At 46.1% G+C, this 23653-nt stretch overlaps 1 protein-coding gene across 2 annotated transcripts in view; it reads right to left on the reverse strand.

Moving 5' to 3' along the window:
• RBPJ (recombination signal binding protein for immunoglobulin kappa J region) overlaps positions 1-23653 on the reverse strand; it is a 207218-nt gene that overhangs the window by 17518 nt on the left and 166047 nt on the right. For both annotated transcript variants that reach the window (XM_082267946.1, XM_082267947.1), the window contains exons 5-8: positions 22057-22231; positions 17322-17459; positions 13429-13541; positions 744-884 (exon numbers count right to left, since the gene is read on the reverse strand). In XM_082267946.1, coding sequence (XP_082124072.1) covers positions 744-884; positions 13429-13541; positions 17322-17459; positions 22057-22231 — 567 coding nt within the window. The remainder of the gene's footprint in view (positions 1-743; positions 885-13428; positions 13542-17321; positions 17460-22056; positions 22232-23653) is intronic.

The following is a 23653-nucleotide window of genomic DNA, read 5'->3' on the forward strand; positions in this document are numbered from 1 at the left end:
CTCCCACAGCCGAAATCGCCACCCACAGGGCTCCACTGTCCTGGCTGCCGCTATTTCCAATGGCAAACAAAAACAAAATGTCCGCTAGACTACACAAAAATGATCGCTGTGTATAGAAACACACAGGCTACAACAAAATGGTAGATTATCCAGCCTGTCGCCCAGTCTGGCAGTTGATTGTAGATCTCACAGGAAAAAATCCAGGAGGAAAACATTTTCTGTCTAAAAAATTTTGCCAGGAGCAAAGATCCCAGCCAGGAACTAGGTCCTTACTCCGGAGAAAAAAAACTGCGTGGCTGTAGCAAAGAGAGGTAGTATACCCCCTGAGACTACCCCCATGGGTGTAACAAGAATTATTTTCTGCCTAGTGTCCTACTCCTGTAGGGGGCAGTATAACAAAATGGAAAATACGGATTTAAACTTGCCAATTTTCTGCCAAGACCGACAGATTCAGTTTCTCTAAAAAGGAGACTGTGGTTTGAATTACTGATTTAGTGCAACTAATTTCTTTAAAGTACAATTCTTTTATCAAAAATATTTGCTCTATTGAATGATCATATCATTAAATGTATAATGAATATTATTAGACTATCAAAATGAAAAGATATTACAGTTGAAATAAACATCCTAGTTCCTTGTTAGTGAAGCATTTTTATCTAGCACAAATTAAATAAAGTAAAGCCTACCCAAGCAACTTTGTGGTACACCAAAGTCAGAAAAGCATCAGTATAAATAAAACTTACTTGAAACTGGATTATTCGTTCCTGAGAAAGGCACAAGTACATTCTCTCTGTATCCTTCAGGTAGAATGCACATTTATGGAGCTGGGAAACTGGATCGTCTGCATCTAACAATGCTGTCTGTTTATCCACCTTTCTGATGATCTGAAAACGAACACAAGTACTTACAGTCTAAACTCCCATTCAGAGATGTGATGTGCAACTTAGTTTTTCTTAACAGATAATGCTTAGAGTAAAAGTCACAGCTTTGATTTCCAAATTTGTCAGTATTTTCTAAGACACAGTGGAGTTGATTTACTAATACTGGAGTGCGCAAAATATGGTGCAGCTGTGCATGGGTAGCCAATCAGCTTCTTTAGCTTGTTCAATTAAAGGCCAAGTTCACTTTTAAGTAAATAAATGTAAATTATTTTGAAGGTATAAAAAAAACATGTGCATTTATTATTTTTTTGTTGCAGAAGCCTGTAAAGCATTGCATCAGCGATAAGAAGATCGCTGATGCCATGTAGGTCTCCTGCAGACCTGTCAGTGTACCTACTTCTTGTACCTCGCACAAGGAAGCAAATACATTCTGACGGGAAGAATCAAAGAATCAATGAACTACCAGAGCGGTCACAGCACTGTGATAGCTCGTTGAAAACTACAGGCCCACAGCCACAAAGGATGTCGGGACTTGAAGTGCATTCATACACAGAGCTTGGTTTTCAAAGTGACAGGTAGTAGGGGGAACTTCTACCGTACTGCTGCCACAGGGACAATGAGCAGAGGCTACAGCAGTGGCAACGTTACATGTTGCACCCTAAAAACGGGTGGAACATATAACATTTTCCCAAAGGTGAATTTATCCTTTAAAGTGGAGTTCCAACCAAAAGTGGAACTTTTGCTTTTAGTACTCCTCACCCCCTTACATGCCACATTAGGCATGTCTTTTTTTGGGGGGAGCGGGTACCTAGTTTTGACAGGTACCCGCTTCCTACTTCCGCTCGAGCCACCTAGGAAGTTCTCCTCTTCCCTCCCTCCCTGCAATCTTCTGGAACACATCACAGGACCTAGAAGATTGCCAGCCCACTAAGAAAGCGCAAGCTGTCACAGCCAGGTGCCCACACTTGTGATGCTGGCGCCAGGGAGAGAACTGAGGCTTCAAGCAGGCGCATCGCTGGATCGTGGGACAGGTGAGCGTGTGTTTATTAAAAGTCAGCAGCTACGCTTTTTGTAGCTGCTGACTTAATAAACCAAAAAACGACTAACTCAGCTTTAAGCTTTGACAAAAAAAACCCGCAAGCTGATTTTAAAGAGCTGCACCATATTTTGTACTCTCCAATTTTAGTTTATCAACCCCAATGTGTTATTTGTGCTTAAAAATTTGTAACGTTTCAGCATTAAGCCCCCGTTCACATAGAGGCGACCTGGTCGCCTCACAGGTCGCCTTCCATAGGGAAGCTGCGGACCCGTTCTAATAGGAGCGACACAAGTCGCTCCGACCTAGAAAAAGGGTCCGGAGCTTCTTTGGGGCGACCAGGAGGCGACCGCCATAGACTTCAATGTTATGAAGTCCGTGGTGGCCACTCCGAGGTCGCGGCGCGCTGCTCGCACCGCGATCTCGGAGGTCGCCAAACGAAGGTCGCCCCTATGTGAACGGGGGCTTAAAGGTGAAACTCCGGGCTGCTTTTGAAAAGTTTACTAAAAAAAGAAAACCCAACAACAATAAACGACCCCCCCCCCCCCCTCAATACACTACACTATCTGTTACCATAGCTGAAGTAACAAAAAGCATTAACATAGTGACTGATCCCGTCCGTACACACTGCCCTTTTTTATTTATTTATTTTTTTTAAATCATTGTACAGAATTTCAAATAGCAAGAGTCAAAGCAAAATGCTTCATGGGTGCACTATTTGTAAAGGAAAAAATGATAATCAATGTGACATTCACCAAATATTTAAAACAGGTCTATTGTCCTGGCGCATGTTTTTTAACAGTTAAAGCAACATTAAATCTTAATTTTTTTTTTTTTTTTTTATGAAAATACCATGGTATACTTACCTGCTCTAAGAAATGGTTTTGCACAGAGCAACCCTGATTGTCTTCTTCTAGAGCCCCCCGGTGCTCCAACGGCTCCCGCTGCTATCAATTTTCCCCGGGAGGAGGGAGAGATCGGCAAGAGCCGCTGCTTTTGTGTACATCACTTGATCGGATTAGGCTCACGTAAGTAAAGGGAGGGTTGGGAGGATTTTGCAGCAAGAAGATTTTTTATCTTAATAAGTTCTATGCATTAAGATAAAAAGCTTCTGTGTGTAGCAGCACCCCTAATACTTACGAGTCCCTCGGCCACCCGGGACTCCTCATCCTGATTGGCTGAGACACAGCAGCGGTGCCATTGGCTCCCACTACTGTCAAAGTCAGTTAGCCATTCAGGAGAGAGAGGGGACAGGGCCAAATGGCTATTCTGGGTCTAAAAGGACACACAGAGCTGCAGCTTGGCTCGAGTGCCCCCATAGCAAGCTGCTTGCTGTGGGGGCACTCGACAGGAGGGAGGGACCAGAAGCAGCAATGAGGTACCCGAGAAGAGGAGGATGCGGGCTGCTCTGCGCAAAAAGAAAATTCCAAGCGCTCAGTATTGATTATCCTTACAAATATTTAATAATGTGAACAGCTGCTGCTTGCAATTAAGGTGTGTGTGCCTTGAAAGTGCTGGGTGTGAGTGTCAGCACTGCTGTTAGTGACCGAAATATAAATAATTTGATAAACAATCCTCTAAAATAATGTGTGTTATAAAGTGCTCAGTGCAAACGTATATTCATATGTCCCTAAATACAGTGCCTTGCGAAAGTATTCAGCCCCCTTGAACTTTTCGACCTTTTGCCACATTTCAGGCTTCAAACATAAAGATATAAAACTGTAATTTTTTGTGAAGAATCAACAAGTGGGACACAATCATTAAGTGGAATGAAAATTATTGGATATTTCAAACTTTTTTAACAAATAAAAAACCGAAAAATTGGGCGTGCAAAATTATTCAGCCCCATTAAGTTAATACTTTGTAGCGCCACCTTTTGCTGCGATTACAGCTGTAAGTCGCTTGGGGTATGTCTCATCAGTTCTGCACCTCGAGAGATTGAAATTTTTGCCCATTCCTCCTTGCAAAACAGCTCGAGCTCAGTGAGGTTGGATAGAGAGTGTTTGTGAACAGCAGTTTTCAGTTCTTTCCACAGATTCTCAATTGGATTCAGGTCTGACTTTGACTTGGCCATTCTAACACCTGGATATGTTTATTTGTGAACCATTCCATTGTAGATTTTGCTTTATGTTTTGGATCATTGTCTTGTTGGAAGACAAATCTCCGTCCCAGTCTTAGGTCTTTTGCAGACTCCATCAGGTTTTCTTCCAGAATGGTCCTGTATTTGGCTCCATCCATCTTCCCATCAATTTTAACCATCTTCCCTGTCCCTGCTGAAGAAAAGCAGGCCCAAACCATGATGCTGCCACCACCATGTTAGACAGTGGGGATGGTGTGTTCAGGGTGATGAGCTGTGTTGCTTTTACGCCAAACATAACGTTTTGCATTGTTGCCAAAATATTCGATTTTGGTTTCATCTGACCAGAGCACCTTCTTCCACATGTTTGGTGTGTCTCCCATGTGGCTTGTGGCAAACTTTAAACGACACTTTTTATGGATATCTTTAAGAAATGGCTTTCTTCTTACCACTCTTCCATAAAGGCCAGATTTGTGCAGGACTGATTGTTGTCCTATGGACAGAGTCTCCCACCTCAGCTGTAGATCTCTGCAGTTCATCCAGAGTGATGATGGGCCTCTTGGCTGCATCTCTGATCAGTCTTCTCCTTGTATGAGCTGAAAGTTTAGAGGGACGGCCAGGTCTTCGTAGATTTGCAGTGGTCCGATACTCCTTCCATTTCAATATTATTGCTTCCACAGTGCTCCTTGGGATGTTTAAAGCTTGGGAAATCTTTTTGTATCCAAATCCGGCTTTAAACTTCTCCACAACAGTATCTCGGACCTGCCTGGTGTGTTCCTTGTTCTTCATGATGCTCTCTGCGCTTTAAACGGACCTCTGAGACTATCACAGTGCAGGTGCATTTATACGGAGGCTTGATTACGTTATCATCATTAGTCATTTAGATTGGATTATTCAGAGATCCTCACTGTACTTCTGGAGAGAGTTTGCTGCACTGAAGGTAAAGGGGCTGAATAATTTTGCACGTCCAATTTTTCAGTTTTTTATTTGTTAAAGTTTGAAATATCCAATAAAATTTGTTCCACTTCATGATTGTGTCCCACTTGTTGTTGATTCTTCACAAAAAATTACAGTTTTATATCTTTATGTTTGAAGCCTGAAATGGATATTCATAAGGACATTTATATTTAGGGACATATGAATATACATTTGCACAGTTTGCACTGAGCACTTTATAACACATATTATTTTAGAGGATTGTTTATCAAATTATTTATTATATTTTGGTCACTAACAGCAGCGCTGACACTCACACCCAGTGTGCTGGGAAATCCTTTGTTTGTGATGCACAATGCCCTTCCATGTGCACCTTGCTGCAAAGGCTGAAAGCGCTTGGGAACCACCAGCATGTGTTTTATGTGCCGCCATTGCTCATTCACAATATCGTGAAAATCCTTGGGACAAGGAAAAACCATGCCCAACTTCTGGGCTTTGCGTGAGCCGAAGACAACCCGCTTTCCTGACTGTGTGGGCTGATCATCGAATTGCAATGTTTCCTTTACAGAACGAATCAATGCTTCCACCAGAGCGCGTTCCCGCGCTGCAGGCGAGGAGGACTCATCCGCCTCACCATCTGACTGCGAGGAAAGGGATCCCTCAGGGAAGGTGTTGTCCGTGGCAACCACATCAGGCTCTGAATCAGAGGACTGAGAGGGCATGGGCCGTTTGTTGGTAGAGACTTGTTTCATCACAAGATCCACCTTTGACGCCAGAGTTTCTAAGGCTGCAGAAACCGACACCAGAGATAGTGATCGGATGGTCCGGATGCACAAATAAAATCAGAGGGGAAATTCTCACCATGGGAAGCCATCTTCGTAGCAGAGAAAAAAAAAAAAAAAAAAGAGTACACTGCCCCTTTAAATTGCAATCGCGGTTCACACAGCTACACCGCACTAAAGCCGGAGTCCCCCTTTAATGTTTTACCGTGTCCTGACAGGAGCTAAGTGTGTTCGAGGAATGCCCAAAGGACCAAAGATCCCCTTACTACCTGCACCCTGAGAAGCAGCCGCTCTGCAGTCAGTCTTCCAGCATGTGAATAGTCTGGGAGGAAGTGACCAAACATCACCAGAGGCCGAGCCAGCTTGTGTAGCCTAAAAGCTACAACAAAATGGTTGCAAATAAAAAAACAAGGGAAAATGGCCACCGCCCATACAGCGCGGCCTTTGCCTACACTTAAAATGGCGGCCGAAAAACGGCGCCAAGCACTCAGGAGGTTAAGGGAAAATGGCCGCTGCCTATACACTGAAGCGGCCAATGCCCACACCTAAAATGGCAGCTGAAAACGGCGCCAAGCCCCCATGAAAACCAGGAATGAAGCCCTCACGGGAATCCTAAACCTAAAAGGACCCCCCAGGACAAGGTAACCGCTTACATACCCCCCACCCCAGGCGTCAGACGCCGCTATATCTCCCCCAGCAGGAGCGGGGAGGGCAGGACCTGTCCTGACAGGCCTGGGGGATCTTCCAGAGAGACACAGCCCTGTAATCCCCAGGAGTGGGCCCCATCTCCCCCTCAGAGGTCTGTCTCAGGGACACGGGGGATGTAGCATCACTCACATAGCATGGACCAGGGGGCTCCGCTCCGAAACAGCTCGCCTCCCACCCTAAGTGGGGGTGCTGCCAGCCAGAAGGGGTAAGCTGTGACTCAGGGCGTTCCAGGTGGATGCATCCTGGCGAAGCATCCGCTGGCAGGATCATCCCCATCCACTGGGGCTATGTCGAGGCCTGGGCAGACCACAAACTGTGCAAGCTCGGTGGCCAGGCTGGGAGACCATAAGGATCTAGATTATCCAGTGCGAAACCCCAGCCCGGCTGTAGCTTGTAGTTCACCAGGAGGATCCCCCTGACACTAGCTAGTGATAGTGAGTAAAGAGAAATAAACAAACATGTTCAAAAGAAAATAAAAACTGAGACCGAAGTCCCAGCAGGGAACCTAGGTCCTACTTCTAAACTAGGCAGCAAGAAAACGGAATTTTTGTAAAATCTTACCTGTAAAATTCCTTTCTCTGAGTCCTCCGACAGTCGCCGCCTCTTCATATTCGTCACATATGGGGGTATTAGACTTTGCTCCGAAGGAGTAGCTAGGCAACAGAATATGTTAACATTAAAGCTTTTAACATATCCCACCCTCAAGGGGTGGTCCCCTCAGTCAATACCCTCCTACTTCCTGCAACCATATCTCAGTTTTAGTGGAATAGCAGTAGAGTATACAACCAAACCCCAAAAGAGGGGCGGGGGCGGCGACTGTCGGAGGACTCAGAGAAAGGAATTTTACAGGTAAGATTTTACAAAAATTCCGTTTTCTCTTACGTCCTCCGACAGTCGCCGCCTCTTCATATTCGTCACATATGGGGACGTCCCAAAGCAGTGCAAACATGAGGGGTGGGAAACGCATCCGCGCCGAAAAGGCAACGCAGTCTCCGCATCAAAGAAAGGAACCTTACCAAAGGAAGGAAACCAGCTGGGCAACAGGAAAAAACAAGTGCTCAACAGGAGCAACAACCCAGGAAAAGACAAAAAAACCAGGGGATACAAAACTTATCCCAACAGCCAGAGGTCCCCAACAAGGGACCCTAGGGAATTGCCGCACTAAGAACCTTGCGGCCAAAGGAAGCATCCGCCGATGCCTGAACATCTACTTTGTAGAATCTTGTGAACGTGTGTACGGTCGACCAGGTCGCCGCCTTACACACCTGGGCTACAGAAGCCCCATGACGACAGGCCCAAGACGCACTCAAAGATCTAGTAGAGTGCGCCTTCACAGGTACAGGGGGAACCTTCCCCTGCAAAGCATAGGCCTGTTCAATGGTCTGCCTGATCCATTTGGCGATGGTAGAGGCCGAAGCCGCCATGCCCTTCCGAGGACCCTCTGGAAGAACAAACAAGGAGTCCGTCTTTCGAAAAGACTCAGTCGATTTAAGGTAAACCCTTATCGCCCGAACAACATCCAGAGAATGCAATCTCACCTCCTTTGGATGTTTAGGCTTCGCGCACAGCAGGGTAAGACAATATCCTCATTAAGATGGAATTCCGAAACTCGTTTCGGAAGAAAAGAAGGATTAGGTCGCAAGACCACCTCATCCAAATGAACAACCAGGTACGGAGACTTGCAGGACAAAGCTGCCAGCTCCGACACTCTGCGAGCCGAAGTGATCGCCACCAAAAAGGCGACCTTTTTGGACAACATAGACAACGAGATCTCCCTGATCTGTTCAAAAGGAGTACGTTGCAACACAGACAGAACGAGATTCAAGTCCCAAGGAGGCAAAGGATCCCTCCTAGGAGGAACCAGATGCCGCACACCCTGAACAAAAGTGCCAACCAAGGAGTTGGAAGCCACGGGACGTTGAAACAGAACGGCCAGTGCAGACACCTGACCCTTTATCGTAGCCAGCGCCAAACGCTGATCAACACCCGTTTGAAGGAAAGATAGCACACGGGAAACAGAGTACGTGCAGGGTGAAAACCCCCTGGACTCACACCAGGCAAAATAGGCCTTCCAAGTACGGCAATAAACCTTCCCCGAGGAAGACTTCCTCGCGTTGATCAAAGTATGAACGACCTCCGGAGAGAGACCCCTCTCCTTCAGGACCTCGGTCTCAACAGCCAGGCCGTCAAAGCCAGCGACTGTAAAGCAGGATGGTATATCGGTCCTTGAGACAGTAGATCGTCTCGAAGAGGCAGACGCCACGGGGCGTCGACCGCCAGATTCACAAGGTCTGCGTACCAGGACCGGCGAGGCCAGTCCGGTGCCACAAGAATCACCGTGCTGCGTTCCGAGTGTAACCTGCGAAGGAACCTGGACAGCAACTGAATCGGTGGAAACGCGTACATCAGCCTGTACTGATGCCACGGGGCCACTAACGCGTCCGACGCGTCTGCCCGAGGGTCGCGCGTCCTTGCCACGAACCTTTTCACCTTGTTGTTGAGACGAGACGCGAACAGGTCCACATCTGGAAGACCCCACTTCGCGCACAACATCTGGAAGACAGCCGGGTGGAGAGACCATTCCCCCTGATCCAGGGTCTGGCGACTCAGATAGTCCGCCTGCCAGTTCTCCACCCCCGGAATGTGAACCGCCGTTATTGCCGGGACATGAGTCTCGGCCCAAGACAGAATGTCGGCCACTTCTCGAGCCGCTCGGGCACTCCTGGTGCCCCCTTGGTGGTTGATGTAGGCCACCGCCGTGGCATTGTCCGTCTGCACCCGAACCGGGCAGCCCTGCAGCCGGTCCGTCCAGCGATGAAGACAGAGACTTATCGCACGCAATTCCAGAATGTTGATCGGAAGGGAAGACTCCCCCTCCGACCAAGTTCCCTGGGCGGATAGAACGCCCAGAACACCACCCCAGCCCGACAGGCTGGCATCCGTGGTGATCACCGTCCACGAGACAGGACGAAACGACTTGCCCCCGGACACCATCGGGGACTGGAGCCACCACAGAAGGTTTCTTCTGGTGCGATGACTCAACGAGATTTGAAGATCCAGGGATTGAGGTCGCCCGTCCCACCTGGACAGGATCTCCGCTTGGAGACCCCGCGTGTGAAACTGGGCGAAGGGAATCGCCTCGAAGGCCGAGACCATCAATCCCAGACATCTCATGCATGTCCGCAGAGACGAGTGCGGAACGTCCCTGAGGGACCTGACTTCCTCCTGAAGAGTTCTGAGTTTGTCTTCCGGCAGGAAGACCTTCGCCTGCACCGAGTCCAGAATCATTCCCAGGTAGGGAAGACGAACCGACGGACTCAGTGTCGACTTTGGAAAATTTATCGTCCAACCAAACTCCTGCAGAGTTTGCATCGTGACAGACAGGTCCTTCTCCAGACCCTGGCTGGTCGCAGACCGAACCAGAATGTCGTCCAGATACCCCAGGACAGAAATGCCCTGGGCCCTCAATAATGCCAGAACCTTGGTGAAGACCCGCGAAGCCGAGGCGAGACCAAAAGGCAACGCCACGAACTGGTAGTGATCCTCCGCAATGGCAAATCGAAGGAACCTCTGGTGACCCTCGAAAATGGGGATGTGAAGATACGCATCCTTCAAATCGATGGAGGCCATGAATTCCCCCGGAACCAGGGCAGCCACCACCGACCGCAGGGATTCCATGCGGAACTCGCGAACCCGCACAGAGCGGTTCAGAGCCTTCAAGTCCAGAATTGGACGAACCTTGCCCTCCTTTCTGGGCACGGTGAACAGATTGGAATAAAACCCCCGAAATCTGTCCCGATGAGGCACCGGAACCACCACTCCCTGAGCCCTCAGGTCCCGCACCGCCAGGTGCAGGTCCTGCAAACGCTCTGGAGACAGTTGAAGATTTGAGGGAAAAAATCTGCTCTCCGGCCGAGAGAGAAACTCGATCTTGTAACCAGATCGAACGATCTCCTGAACCCATCTGTTCCGCACACGGGCCAACCAGGGTTGAAGAAAACCGAGCAAGCGTCCCCCCACCCCAAAACTGGGTGAGGGCGCCCCTTCAGGCCGAACTGTTATGGGCTGCAGATCCGGATTGGCCGGACTTCTGTTTCCCAGACCAGGGCTTCTTCTGAGAGCCCTGACCTTTGAACGGCTTGCCCTTGTAGTGCGGCCGAAAGGCACGAAAGGACCCCTGAGGGGGCCGAAAATTAGCATGCTTCTTCCCAGAAGCCCCCTTAGCCTTGGGGAAATGGGGCAAGAGAGTGCTCTTACCCCCGGTGATCCCCTTAATCAACACATCCAAGGACTCCCCAAAAAGGCGAGACCCATCATAAGGCAGATTGGCTAAGGTCTTACGTGAAGATTGGTCCACCGACCAACATTTTAACCAAACCAGGCGGCGAGACAACACCGCCACGCTGTGCACACGTGCAGCCAATGGAACCAGGTCCAGGTCCGCATCACACAGATACATGACACCCTGGTGGATTTGATCCACCATATCCAGGGTCGCCGGCGAGGCCGAGTCGGCCACTAGGACGCGCCTAAACATCTGCGTCCAACTTGCGATCGCCTGGGCCGCCATGAGAGAAGCAAACAGAGCTTTAAGCATAGAACCCGCAACAGAATAAGTATGACGGGCAAGAGACTCCAATCTCCTATCCGTGGCATCACGGAACACAGGGGAATCCTCTGCAGGAATCGCAGTGGCCTTGTTTAAAACCGCAATTGCGTGATCCACTGGGGGAGGCACACACCACCTTTCATCAGTGGAAGGCGAGAAAGGATAACGCAGCTTGAACCTACTTGGTACAGCAAAAGGTTTGCGCAGATTGCGCCATTGTTCCTTAACAGCGCGCTGAAAATCATCATTGCAGGGAAAAACCTGCGGCGTCCTGCGTTTTCTCTGCGTCCCATAGGCCGCCAAGGCAGCGGGGGGACACACTTCATCCTGCAAACGCAGTGTTTGCTTTATGGAAGCAATCAATTCATCCATGATTGCAAGCTCTTCAGGCGAGCCAGGGGGAGAATTATCAACCCCTTCAACTTCAGCCTCCACCTCGGACCCCACTAGATCTAGGGAGGAGCGGGACCCCGATAAGGAGGCCCCCGCCATAACAACCCCATTACCTTCACCCTCAGAATCAGAGGAAAGAGCAATTCTGGGTCTCTTAGTAGATTGAGCAGCCACCAGCATCTGCACCTGAGCAGCAAGGCCAGCCACAATAGTGGCTAAATCCCCCCCTGGGGGGGAAACAGCGGTCCCCTGGCTTTCCACCAAGGCGGTAGGAAATTTGCCCTCCTGAGAATCCATTGCCCCTGTAATGCCAGACAATAAAGGGTTAACTGCCCCTTTAAGCAAGCGCGGCAAGCGCAGCCCACCGCACCACACTCAAGCACAATGAGACCCCCACAGGGAATATGCAAACTGAACACAGGCAATGGATAGCAAGAACAGAAGGATAAAACCTGAGGAGACCCTCGCCGCTGCTGCCGCCTCGATCGGTGTTCCTGGAAAGAGGAAGTGATGCTGCCAGGGCGCTCTATGAAAGCCTATGGAGGCTACAAGAAAATGGCCGCCATGCATGTAAAACATGCGGCCGGAGCGAGTGTAGGCAAAATGGCGCCGTTTGGCGCCGAAACCGCCGCTCCACAGTGCAGTAATGCACACGTGACATCCCTGTATAAGAATACATGTCAGATCGCCGCAGCGATCGCTGTATATGCCCAAACATGCCAAAAAAACATGCCCCACAGCACACAGCTTCTCACACTGACCAGGCTGACACACACAGTGTCACACAGCTCCCCCCCCCCCCCCTTGCAGCCCACAGCATGCAGCCGAGAGATAGGGAGACAAGCAGTGTGAATAGAGGCAGGTTACACAGTCCCAGACTGACACCCCCCCAGACAGACAGGTCCCCACATAGATACACTTACCTCTCAATGGCGTGGGGGACCCGCACAGGCGAACAAGCCGCTGCACATGAGGCAGGGAGAGTCGCAATTCAAGACGCACAAAATGGGGGTTAAGAAACCGCACAGCATCCAGTGAGGTAGCCACCTCACCAATCATCCCTGCACCGAACAGGGATGGGTCGTTCACTGTGCCAGGAGCGTTACCTGGCTGAACGCTCAATGGCAGGCTGGGAAGCCACTGACCCACGACCTGCGACCAGGGGGATCAGCCCGAGACCCAGCCCGCATGATCCTCTTCATCAGAAGAACTAACTAACGCTGACAAAAATAACAGCTAAGTAAAGGTAGAGAGAAAACTCAAACAAAATTTCAAAAAGAAGAAAGAGTCTGGGGCAGAAAGCCCCAGCACAGAAAAAGCCAGCCACTCCTGACAAGCTAGACATTAAAACTGAGATATGGTTGCAGGAAGTAGGAGGGTATTGACTGAGGGGACCACCCCTTGAGGGTGGGATATGTTAAAAGCTTTAATGTTAACATATTCTGTTGCCTAGCTACTCCTTCGGAGCAAAGTCTAATACCCCCATATGTGACGAATATGAAGAGGCGGCGACTGTCGGAGGACGTAAGAGAAATTGATTTTAGAGCATAGTGTGTCTGGGGTAATGTGGTGAGGGACAGGTGTGTCGAGTGAAAGTTTTTCACTGCCTAGTCTACTCCTGTAGATAGTGCATTACGCATTAGTGAAGAAACATTGAGAGCTGCATCTGTCAGAGGACGTAAGAGAAATCAACATTTTTTGCACTTATGGAACAGACATAACGAAAAAGCAAAGGAACACTTAATGGTCAGGATGAGGTCACGGAAGAGGAAATTTATTTTTTAGTTGTGTCCAGCTTTTAAAGACTTGTACAGAGAACTAGTACTGAATAGCAAAGGCCATCTTATTGCATTTGTGTTGTGCATGCTACTTAGCTTTAATATGTGGTGTGCTTGGATGAACAATGGATCAGTAAAAAATGTTAATCCCCTTTCCTCCTCAATAAATCATAAAAATAAATAAATAAATAAACTTTCTTCAGACCAAAAGAATTATAAATAACTCACCAGCCTTGGGAGTGCCATGCCAGTAACTGAACAAACAAGTTTCACTGTCTGTCCATAATGAATGTAACCATCCCGCACAGTGAACTCCTCTCCTTCCGATTCTTCATCATCCACTAGAGAAATAATACAAGCAGGAGATACAAATGAGAGGGTACAGTTATTAAAAGGATCTGAATCTGTATTAGTCACACATAAGTGAGTATAGGTTACTGTTAAACCATTTTATTTGCATTTTTACAGCTTAAAAATCACTTATGTTTCCCATTCCTAGGGAACCAATAGACTAAATTGCTGGCTCAGCCTAGAATAGGACTGCCTCCACTGGGACACAAAAACACTATATAATGCTGTCTGATCCAAAAACAAAAGCTGTTGATTTAGAGACGGATTTCACCTTTTGGGAAAAAATTATAAATGCACATATTTCTGCAGAAAAAAAAAATATGTGCATTTACTATTTTCCTGAAGGACCCCAGAAAGCATAGCACCATTGATCAACAGATCACAGGTGCAATGTCAGGCTCCTGAAGACTCTCGGTACATTGTCTGCCTGTACCTCCCATATAGGCAGATGGTCACTGAGTAGGAAGATCAATGAACTACAAGTGTTCTCGCCAGCATCCTCAAAGCTCATCTGCCAGGGTACTTGTAGTCTATTCATTCACAGATCGCTGTGAATAAATGACATGGCTGCGTAGGCAGAGCAGTCGCACCACACAGTCACACTATTTTTAAATTCTGACAGTGGGTGGGGCAGAAAAACCCCTGCCCGCTGTCACAGGGCATGGGGAGGATCAGAGGGGTTCTGGGGGACTGCTGGAGCACGTTACACCCTAAATATGGAGGCAACATGCTCCCAAAGGTAAACTTATTTAACCACTTCCCGCAAATGGATGTACCTGTATGTCGGCTTGAAGATGTGGTTGTACCGGGGTGATGCCTGCAGCTAGAGGCATCAACCCGCTACAGTTTTTTAGAGCCGGCATTGGCTTTCTAATAACAACTACAACTGAAGCAGGTCAGCAGTCACTCGGCCGTTGGCTGCTTTAGAATAACAGAGCCGGATTCGGCTTAGATCGGGTCTCCGGTGAAGTCACACAGAAGTGACGTCACTTCCGGTTTACTCGAGTGCCAATGGCGCTGATTTTAAAAAAATTTACAGGATTCAAAAAATGCAGATTTAGGCGTTTTGAATACTTTGCAAATACTGTGCAAAGGAGGGATCTGGGGTCTTTTAGACCCCAGATCCCTCCATAAAGAGTACCTGTCACTGCATATTTCTGTCACAAGGGACGTTTACATTCCTTGTGACAGCAATAAAAGTGATCAGATTTATTTTTTTTTGGTCAACCAAAAAAAAAAAAAACAACACACACACGTAAATTGTGCCCGCAAATGTAAACGATGTTCAAATCACATGTGAGGTATTGTCGCAAACGTCAGAGCGAGAGCAATAATTCTAGCAAAAGATCTCCTCTATAACTCTAACCTGGTAACCGTTAAAATATTTTAAACATCGCCAATGGAGAGTTTTAAGTACCATAGTTTGTTGCCATTCCAAGAGGGTGCGCAATTTTAAACTGTAACATGTTCGGTATCTATTTACTCGGCGTGACATCATCTTTCACAATATACCAAAAAAAAATTGGGCTAAAATTACGGTTTAGTTTCAGTTAAGTGTATTTTTTCCAAAAAAAAATTGTGTTTGAAAGACCCCTGTGCAAATGCCGTGTGGCATAACATATTGCAACGACCGCAATTTTATTCTCTTTGTTTAAAAAATATATGTAATGTTTGGAGGTTCCAAGTAATTTTCTAGCAAAAAATACTAATTTTAACTTGTAAACAACATGTGTCAGAAATAGGCTTGGTCCTTAAGTGAACTGGACCTTGTTTGAAAATAAAATGTACGTTGGAGCAGGATTTTAAGCACCCAGCTTTCCCAAGGGGCACTGGCGAGGGAGCCAGTTCTAAGGTCATTTTTAACTTTTTTCTCCTCACAGACCTTTATTTTTCAAAAGGTTTTTCTTAGTATAGAGTGGGGGGGGGGTATTAGAAGTGCTGAGGTTTACTGTTATCCAGGGAGCCATTAAAGGGATTTCCTCTCAATTACTGCAAGGACTGTTTTACTAGACAGGAAATGAGGGAAATCTGAAAATGGGGACACAGGCTGTAATAAAAAGCTATCTGGGGTTATAGACTTGCTCTTGTCCACATAAAAAAAAAAAAAAAAAAAAAAAGCATTTTTATTTCGAGTTGTTGTTGGCAGAGTTCCCCTTAATTCCTGTCTGGTGAAAAAGTTGTTACTGATGCAGTCAAGTAAGGAGAATCCCCTCTAACATAGCTCCAGGTAGCTGTAAGAATCCGATTCTTCCACTATCCATCTAAAAAAATGTCCAAATAAAGAATGTTTCCATGTTATAGTATAAAATGCCGCTTACTACAGTTACTCACTGTACTGTGCTACAAGCTGCTAGGTGAAGCAACTGACTGTAGCGTTAAGGCTCCATTCACACCTGAGCGTATCATTTTCAGGCCTTTTTTTTGGGCTTTTTTACAGGCGTTTTTTACAGGGGTTTGGAAGAAGGCATTGACGTCTAACAAAAACGCTTGTGATCAGGTACTTTTTTGAGCTACAGGTATTTTTCTTCTGGAGACAAAACACTCATATGTTGAACAGGGGCCATTGAAATGAATGGGATTTTGCTTGTTTGGTGTTTTGAGACTTCAGATATGAGCGTTTTACGAGAGGAAATACGCTCAGGTGTGAACAGGGTCTTAGGGGTTTTTTTTTTAGATCCTTTGGTTGAGAAAAGCAAAACAACTCTATAGCAAATTGTAAACAATCCTCCTACTGGATTAGGTTGTTAAAATACCTTTCTGAGAATCTGTAAAATGCTACAAATGAAAATAAATGCCAATATATCCACCACCAGTTTTACCATTCATTAACGTACAAAACACATATGGTGTATTCACAAAGGTGAATAAATCTCCAAACATGGAAAGGCTTCATCGCAGTAAGCGCTGTGAAAATGTGGAATAGACTCCCTTAAGAGCTAGTTCTGGCCAGCTCAGTAAAGTGTTTTAAAGCGGAACTCCACCCAAAATGGGAAGCTCTGCTTTACAGACTTGTTCCCCGCTCCTCTTGCACAATTGGCACTTTTGAGGAGTTGGGGGGTGGGGGGGGGGGGGGGGGGAAGTTCTTCTCCCTCCCCCCTGCAGTCTTCAGGGAAACTTGACAGGTCCCAGAAGACTGCATCCACCAATACAGCATGTGACGCACGACTCGCGAATGCGCACTGGGTGCCTGGCTGCGAAGCGCCAAGCTGTCACAGCCGGGTGCCCATAATGAAGATGCCGATGCCGCCGTGCCGCCGAGGGAGGACGGAGGAAGACGGCTGCGGTGCGCTGGACCACGGGACAGGTAAGTCAGCAGCTACACTTTTTGTAGCTGGTGACTTTATTTTATTTATAGGTGTCTGGAGTTCCTCTTTAAGAAAGGCCTGGATTCTTTCCTAGATACACAAACTACCTGGATACTAATAGTTATAGGTAAAGTTGATCCAGGAAATATTTGATTGCCTCCTGAAGGATCAGGAAGGAGTTTTTTCCCCTGCTGCAGCAAAATGGATCATGCTTTTTTTTTTTTGCTTCCTCTGGATCAATATATAGGAGTGTGTGTGTATATTATATATATATATATATATATATATATATATATACACATACATACACACATACACCATTTTTTTTCCTCTATTGAACTAGATAGACTTGTGTCTTCTCTTTAGCCTTACTATGTATGGTGCATGGTTTCTCAAACTTTATTAAAGTATGTACCCCTTTTTTAAAAGCTAGTGCTAGTCATACCTAACAAACATTTGACTTACAGAGATGGATGTAAAACGCGCCCCACTGCTGCGAACTTGCATGAAAGTTTCCACCTTCTACGTGCAAATACCTCGTACTGACAGTCTGTGAACGCAGCCGGTTAAATAGTGCCACTTTTGTCCCTGATGCAATACATACTGAAACAGACAATATCCAGGTTAGGAAATAGCAATACATCCAGTGAGTGGTCTGACAGTACAAATAATTATACACAATATGCAGGATATTCTTTAACTGAACTTGGGATGCTGAACAAATATTTTACTGCCAATGGCTGACATCACATGACCATTTCTAAGGAGGAAGATAAAGTTAGCATTTTCACTGCCTAAAATGCTGGGAGAACTAATGGTTTTATTCAAAGCCACTGCAAATTTAAATGCATTATCTGTGTGCAAAACCGACCAAGCATGGAAACGATCTTAATGTAGAATTTAGGCTGAATGCCGTAGGTTAAACTCCATTTATCACAGGTCACCATAAGGAATCCAGCATAACTCTAAAGTGATCGCAGGGTTCCCCTGCTCTGACACTTCTGGGTGTGTCAGATAATTTTTATGATGTTCATTGACGGACAAAGCTCCTGTCATTCTTGACCATTGAGTTATGCTGCCCCCTACAGGAGAAGAACACTAGGCAGGAAAAAATTCTGGCTACACCCATGGGCAGTCCAGGGGGTATACTCCCTCTCTCTGCTATAGTCACTCTGTTTTGTTACATGTAGTGTCAGGAGAATTATAACTCCACAGAGGGAGGGTGCTGTGTCCATCAATCAACATCAGAGAAATGGATTTTACAGTAAGTCAAAAATCCCATTTTCTCTTCCATTCATCAACAGATACAGCTCCTGTCATTCTTGACCATTGGGATGTCCCAAAGCAGTGTCAAACACCAGGGGTGGGAAAAACAGCAAAAAATCTCCAAGGCTAAACAGTACCCAACCAGGCGACAGGCTCAACCAAAAACAACTGGAGCCCACCTGAAAAACAATACACCCTCAAAGAGGACCAGATCCTCTTAAAAAGCAGCCTGCAAAACCTTGCGGCCAAAGGAAGCATCCACAGATGCCAACACTTCCACTTTATAAAACTTTGTAAAAGTGTGCACCGACGACCAGGTGGCCACCTTGCAAACCTGCGTCATTGGCGCTTGATGATGGAAGGCCCAGGATGCACTTAACGCCCTAGTAGAGTGCGCCTTGACAGGGAAAGGAGGAACCTGACCCCTGATGGAATAGGTCTGAACCACCGTCTGTCTGATTGGAAATGGTAGCAGAGGAAGCGGACAACCCTTTTTGAGGTCAAGCGTGAGCACAAATAGAGAGTCTGACTTCCTGAAAGACTCCGTAGCTGCCAGGTACACCCCAATTGCCCGGACTACATCCAAGGCATGCAAGGCAATTTCCTTTGATGTTTAGGCCTGGGACACAGGGAAGGCAACACAATATCTTCATTTAAATGAAAGTCAGAGAACACCTTAGGAAGGAATGACAGACAGGGGCGAAGCACCACCTTATCCTTGTGTATCACCAAATAAGGTGGACGTCAGGATAACGCAGCCAGTTCCGACACCCTGTGTGCAGAAGTGTTAGCCACCAAAAAGGCCACCTTCTGGGACACAGTAAGCAGGGGAATTGCCCGAATATTTTCAAAGGGAGGCTTCTGTAGAGCTGAAAGCACCAAATTAAAATCCCAAGGCGGCATGGGAGACCGCACTGGAGGAACCAAATGTCGGACACCCTGAAGAAAGGTACGCACCAGGGAGTGTGCAGCCAAAGGTCGTTGGAAGAAGACTGCCAAAGCCAATACCTTGATGGTACTCGAGGCCAATTTCTGGCCAACCCCCGTTGAAGGAAGGTTAAGATCCGAGCCACCGAGAAAGAGCGAGGATGAACCCCAAAAGACTCACACCACGCAATGTATGTCCTCCACGTACAATGGTAGATCTTCCTAGAAGTAGGTTTCCTAGCTTTTAACAATGCAGGAATCACTGACTCAGACAAACCTCTATCCTTTAGCACCTGGCGTTCAACAACCAAGCCGTCAAAGCCAGCTAATGTAAAGCAGGATAGAAGATTGGTCCTTGGGACAGCAGATCCTCTCTGAGAGGAAGCTTCCAAGGAACGTCGGCGACCAGCCGCACTAGATTGGTGTACCAGGCCCGGCGAGGCCAGTCCTGAGCCACTAAGATGACCGGAATCCCTTCTGCTTTGATCCTGTGTAGGAGTCTGGGCAGAAGCTTGAGAGGAGAGAAGGTGTAGATCAGACGATACTGACCCCACAGGCCACCAGCGCATCTGTGGTGTCTGCCAGAGGATCCCTTGACAGAGCCACGAACCTCTGCATATTTCGGTTGAGCCGAGGCGCCAACAGATCCACCTCGGGGGGTGCCCCACCGGAGACACAGCTGATGATACACCTCCAGGGTATTCATGTAGGCAGCAGACCCAGCGAACCGACAAAAGTAGGACCCATAAAGCACAATCAAATATACCAAATTAGAAATCTATGAGCCACAGATTGGAATAACCCCTTGTAATTTAGTCACCATCCAGGACCTTTGAATTGTTTTCCTATACAATATCCTTTTACTGTTAATCCTGATATAGGCGTGCTGATATGAAGTTTGCTGCCTACATGAATCACTACTTTAAAGCTGAGACCTTTGCCTATTTTTATAAAAAGGTTAGGGTTTCCTGGCCAGAAATGTTTGTTATATGTAGAATGATCGAATAGTTATTTATGTCCCTAAAAATTTGACTTTCCAAGTTTAACCTCTACATACACCCTATGAGAATCTGTTGGTGAATCAGGACTGTTTCGATCACTCCTTGACTGTCCATTACTTAGCTCTGGGTAGTTCACATCAGGTGTGTATTTTGCTGCTACATATATGTTGAGCTATTGGATAATATGATGGTTACTTTTGTTACCCATGTGAAATTTGGCAGCTTTCCTGTTTAATCCACCTCTAGTTATTTGGTGTTGTATATTGTTTTATTAATAATATAATATTCTTACTATTGTTGAATATCTCAAACCTGATTACCACATTCGCCTGGGAGATAATCACCTGACAATCGGGCTCTATTGGTGAATACTCTGGCCTATGGTGGATATGTCCCTACTTGGTTTGAGATTAGGGGTTAATAGACATGGGAATTCGTTTTAACCTTATATTAATTTCTTGGTATTTTTGTGGTACTTATATTATATATTCTATGTTTCACATACTATCATTAGGTTTTATTTTCATGTTTCAGATCACACTTCTGTACAATATCATTCCTGAAGAAGCGGTTCTCCCACAAAACATGTAGAGATTGTCAAGATATTGATAGTTTGTGGATTGGGGAGCCCTGTTTGGAGGTCACCCCGCTCAGAACCCAGTGTCTGAATATGAAAGTGTGATCCAATGTATTGTTATGCCCTAATTCAGGCTTTCCTTATATGTTTTGATGTATCCCTTCTATACAAAAGGGTACTTTTTAATTGTAATTGTTGCAATAATTTTTTTTTTAAACTATACAAAAGTATTGACCTGGTGTATTGCTGTCTATAACATACCATGAAAGTCCTAGGTGCCTCAACCCCATGTTTTGCTCTACAATTGAGATTATAGGACGGATGTACACTTTGTAACTGTGAATTCATATGTAGCACAGTGGTAGAGGGGGGACAGCTACTCCCCATACCAGGAACCAGGTGGGCACTGCTCCAGACAGATCCTATTCGCTATCGAAACGTGGGGGCTGTCAGCCAGGAGGAACGCTGCGACTCAGGCCAAGGTAAGGTCGTATGCAACCTCACGAGAGGGGAACCTGGGGGTCTGACCATCCCAAGGAGGGGCCATGTCCACCCCAAAACCTTCCAGGGGGAGAGGGGGGACAGCTACTCACCATCCCAGGAACCAGGCTAGGCATTGCTCCAGCCAGAACCCCTTCATTGAAAAAAAGAGGGGCTGTCAGCCAGGAGAAACGCTTCGAGTCGAGCCGAGACCCAGTCATAGGTGACCTCGCGAGGTGTTTAACACGCAGGCCAGCCCCCGTCCAGGGGGGCTATGTCGTGGCCGACCTAGTAAGGAGCTGAGGCCTACACGCGCTCGCTGGCCAGACTGGGGGTGACCACTGGATCTAGACTATCCAGCCCGTTGCTCAGTCCGGCAGTTGATAGTAGATCTCACAGAAAAAATCCAGGAGGAAAGAATTTTCTAAAAACGAAAGGTCCCAGCAAGGAAATCGGTCCTTACTCCCGACTAGGCAGAAAAAAAAAAAACTGAGTGACTATAGCAGAGAGAGGGGGTATACCCCCTGGACTGCCCGTGTGGGTGTAGCCTGAATTTTTGTCTGTCTAGTGTCCTACTCCTGTAGGGGGCAGTATAACCTAATGGTCAAGAATGACAGGAGCTGTGTCAATCAATGAATGAAAGAAATGTGCAGTAGATGTGCATTGGGCCCTTTCTCATTAATACTTATCAATGCTTATGCTACTAATATGAAAGATAAATAAGCATAAAAAGCTGTATTCTGCATCCTGTGAAAAGTAGGTCTCAATTTCCCAGAAACAATTGGATAAATAAAAAAATGAAATTAAAAAATTAAAAAAGTATAGCTCTCCTGAGCATTAGACTGCAAAAATACAAAGGATACCAAATTTACAGATTCAATTCACACCCAGCAGCTTGACTGACTTACACACTTGATAAATCCGAGAAGAAATGTGAACATATACTTACGGTCTGCATTTTTCAGTGACTGTTTCTTTTTAGATGGCTTGGAGATGACCTTGATCCGTTTGCTTAGGAACACGCCAATGTCATCACTATTCCCATAAAACATTTTCACTGATAACATGAAGTGCTTTCTCTTGTCTGAGTCAGATATGTACAAGGTTTTGGCAGTGCAATAGTTCTGTGGATACAGAAAGTATAGCTTCAATAAATAGCTACCTCTTTACACGCAAACCTCTGGGAAAGTGTTCAAATTGAATGCCTTCAGCTATTTTTTTTTCCCCGACTTCTGGTTTTAAAAGAGAATTAAAAGGGTAACTCCACTTTCGCGGGGGAAAAAAAAAAGTGTATACAATTGCTACCCAAACCATATTGTAATTGAATATTAAAAATGACCTTTTTCCAATCTGCAGCACTGTCTTTTTCTGTAAAATGCAATATGGCAGCCTGAAGGAGTTCTGACAGAATGGTGTACAGAACACTCCTCCCAGAAATGTCATTTCCTGCTTGTGTGATTGGCTTACTGATTTTCCCAGAAGTCTGCACGAAGTTACAAGTCAGATTTTGAGCATCCCCTGCAATGAAAATGTCACTATGGTGAGATACTCCCAAAGGGAAATCACATCTAAAGAGAAGCAGACCTTGCAATTTTCCTCAGAGCCCTGCAGGTGCAGCAGTTGATTGAGAATTATAAAATCACTCCCATACAGATTTACTTAACACATGGACACAGACAAACAAAGCGCTATTTCTTCAGAATAACAAAAGGTAGGAATCTGCAACCAAGTTTGTTAAAATCCTTGCAATGTACATAAATCACCCAGAGGGGAATGTTTTTTTTTTCCTCAAAAGTGGAGTTACTTTTTAAGGAATCTGACTGGTTGACTGAACAAATGTTTTTTTTCTGGAGTTGGGATTTAAGAAACCAGCATTAATTTTGCGAACACCCAACTAAAACTAAAAGCTAACAGACATCGAGCTGAGGCAGAGATGACAATTATATATTCTGAGAAAACAGTTCTACATTGGTGTCAATCATCTTAACAGATTTTAATTTGTGTCAGTCATCTTTGGACTGTGGCTTCATTCTTAGGCCCCTTTCACATGGTCTTTCCAATCAGGTCCACCTGTCAGTTTTTCAGCTCCATGCAACTCCACTACCTGTGGGCAGGCAGTTGTAACTGGACATACATCTGTTTACATCTGCCTACCCCCAGGTCTATCCATGTATCCTGATGTATATGGATACAAGTCAGTTTACATCAGGCCGCCCACAGAGCCATCACGGGGTCTACCAATGGTTGTCAAAACATGGACAAAAAGGAAAGAAAATCCACACAATCTCAAGAAAGTGACATCTACTCAGTTCTGATTGTACAGATCATCTCTGTTCAGCGACACATATCTTAGATGGGATGAATCTGTAGTGCTGACAATTATATTTTGACAGCCAGCATCTATCATGATATCAGCACACAGTGACTGCATCTGATTCGACAATTTTCCACACAGCTACTTTTTATTATTTGAAGATGTTGGGAGGGAGGGCCACGCACAAAGTGAATGTTGGCTGGCTCGTCAGAATCCAGTGAATTTCAGTTAA

This window comes from Pelophylax lessonae (assembly GCF_965119305.1).
Source record: "Pelophylax lessonae genome assembly, chromosome: 1".
Taxonomy (NCBI): Eukaryota; Metazoa; Chordata; class Amphibia; order Anura; family Ranidae; genus Pelophylax; species Pelophylax lessonae.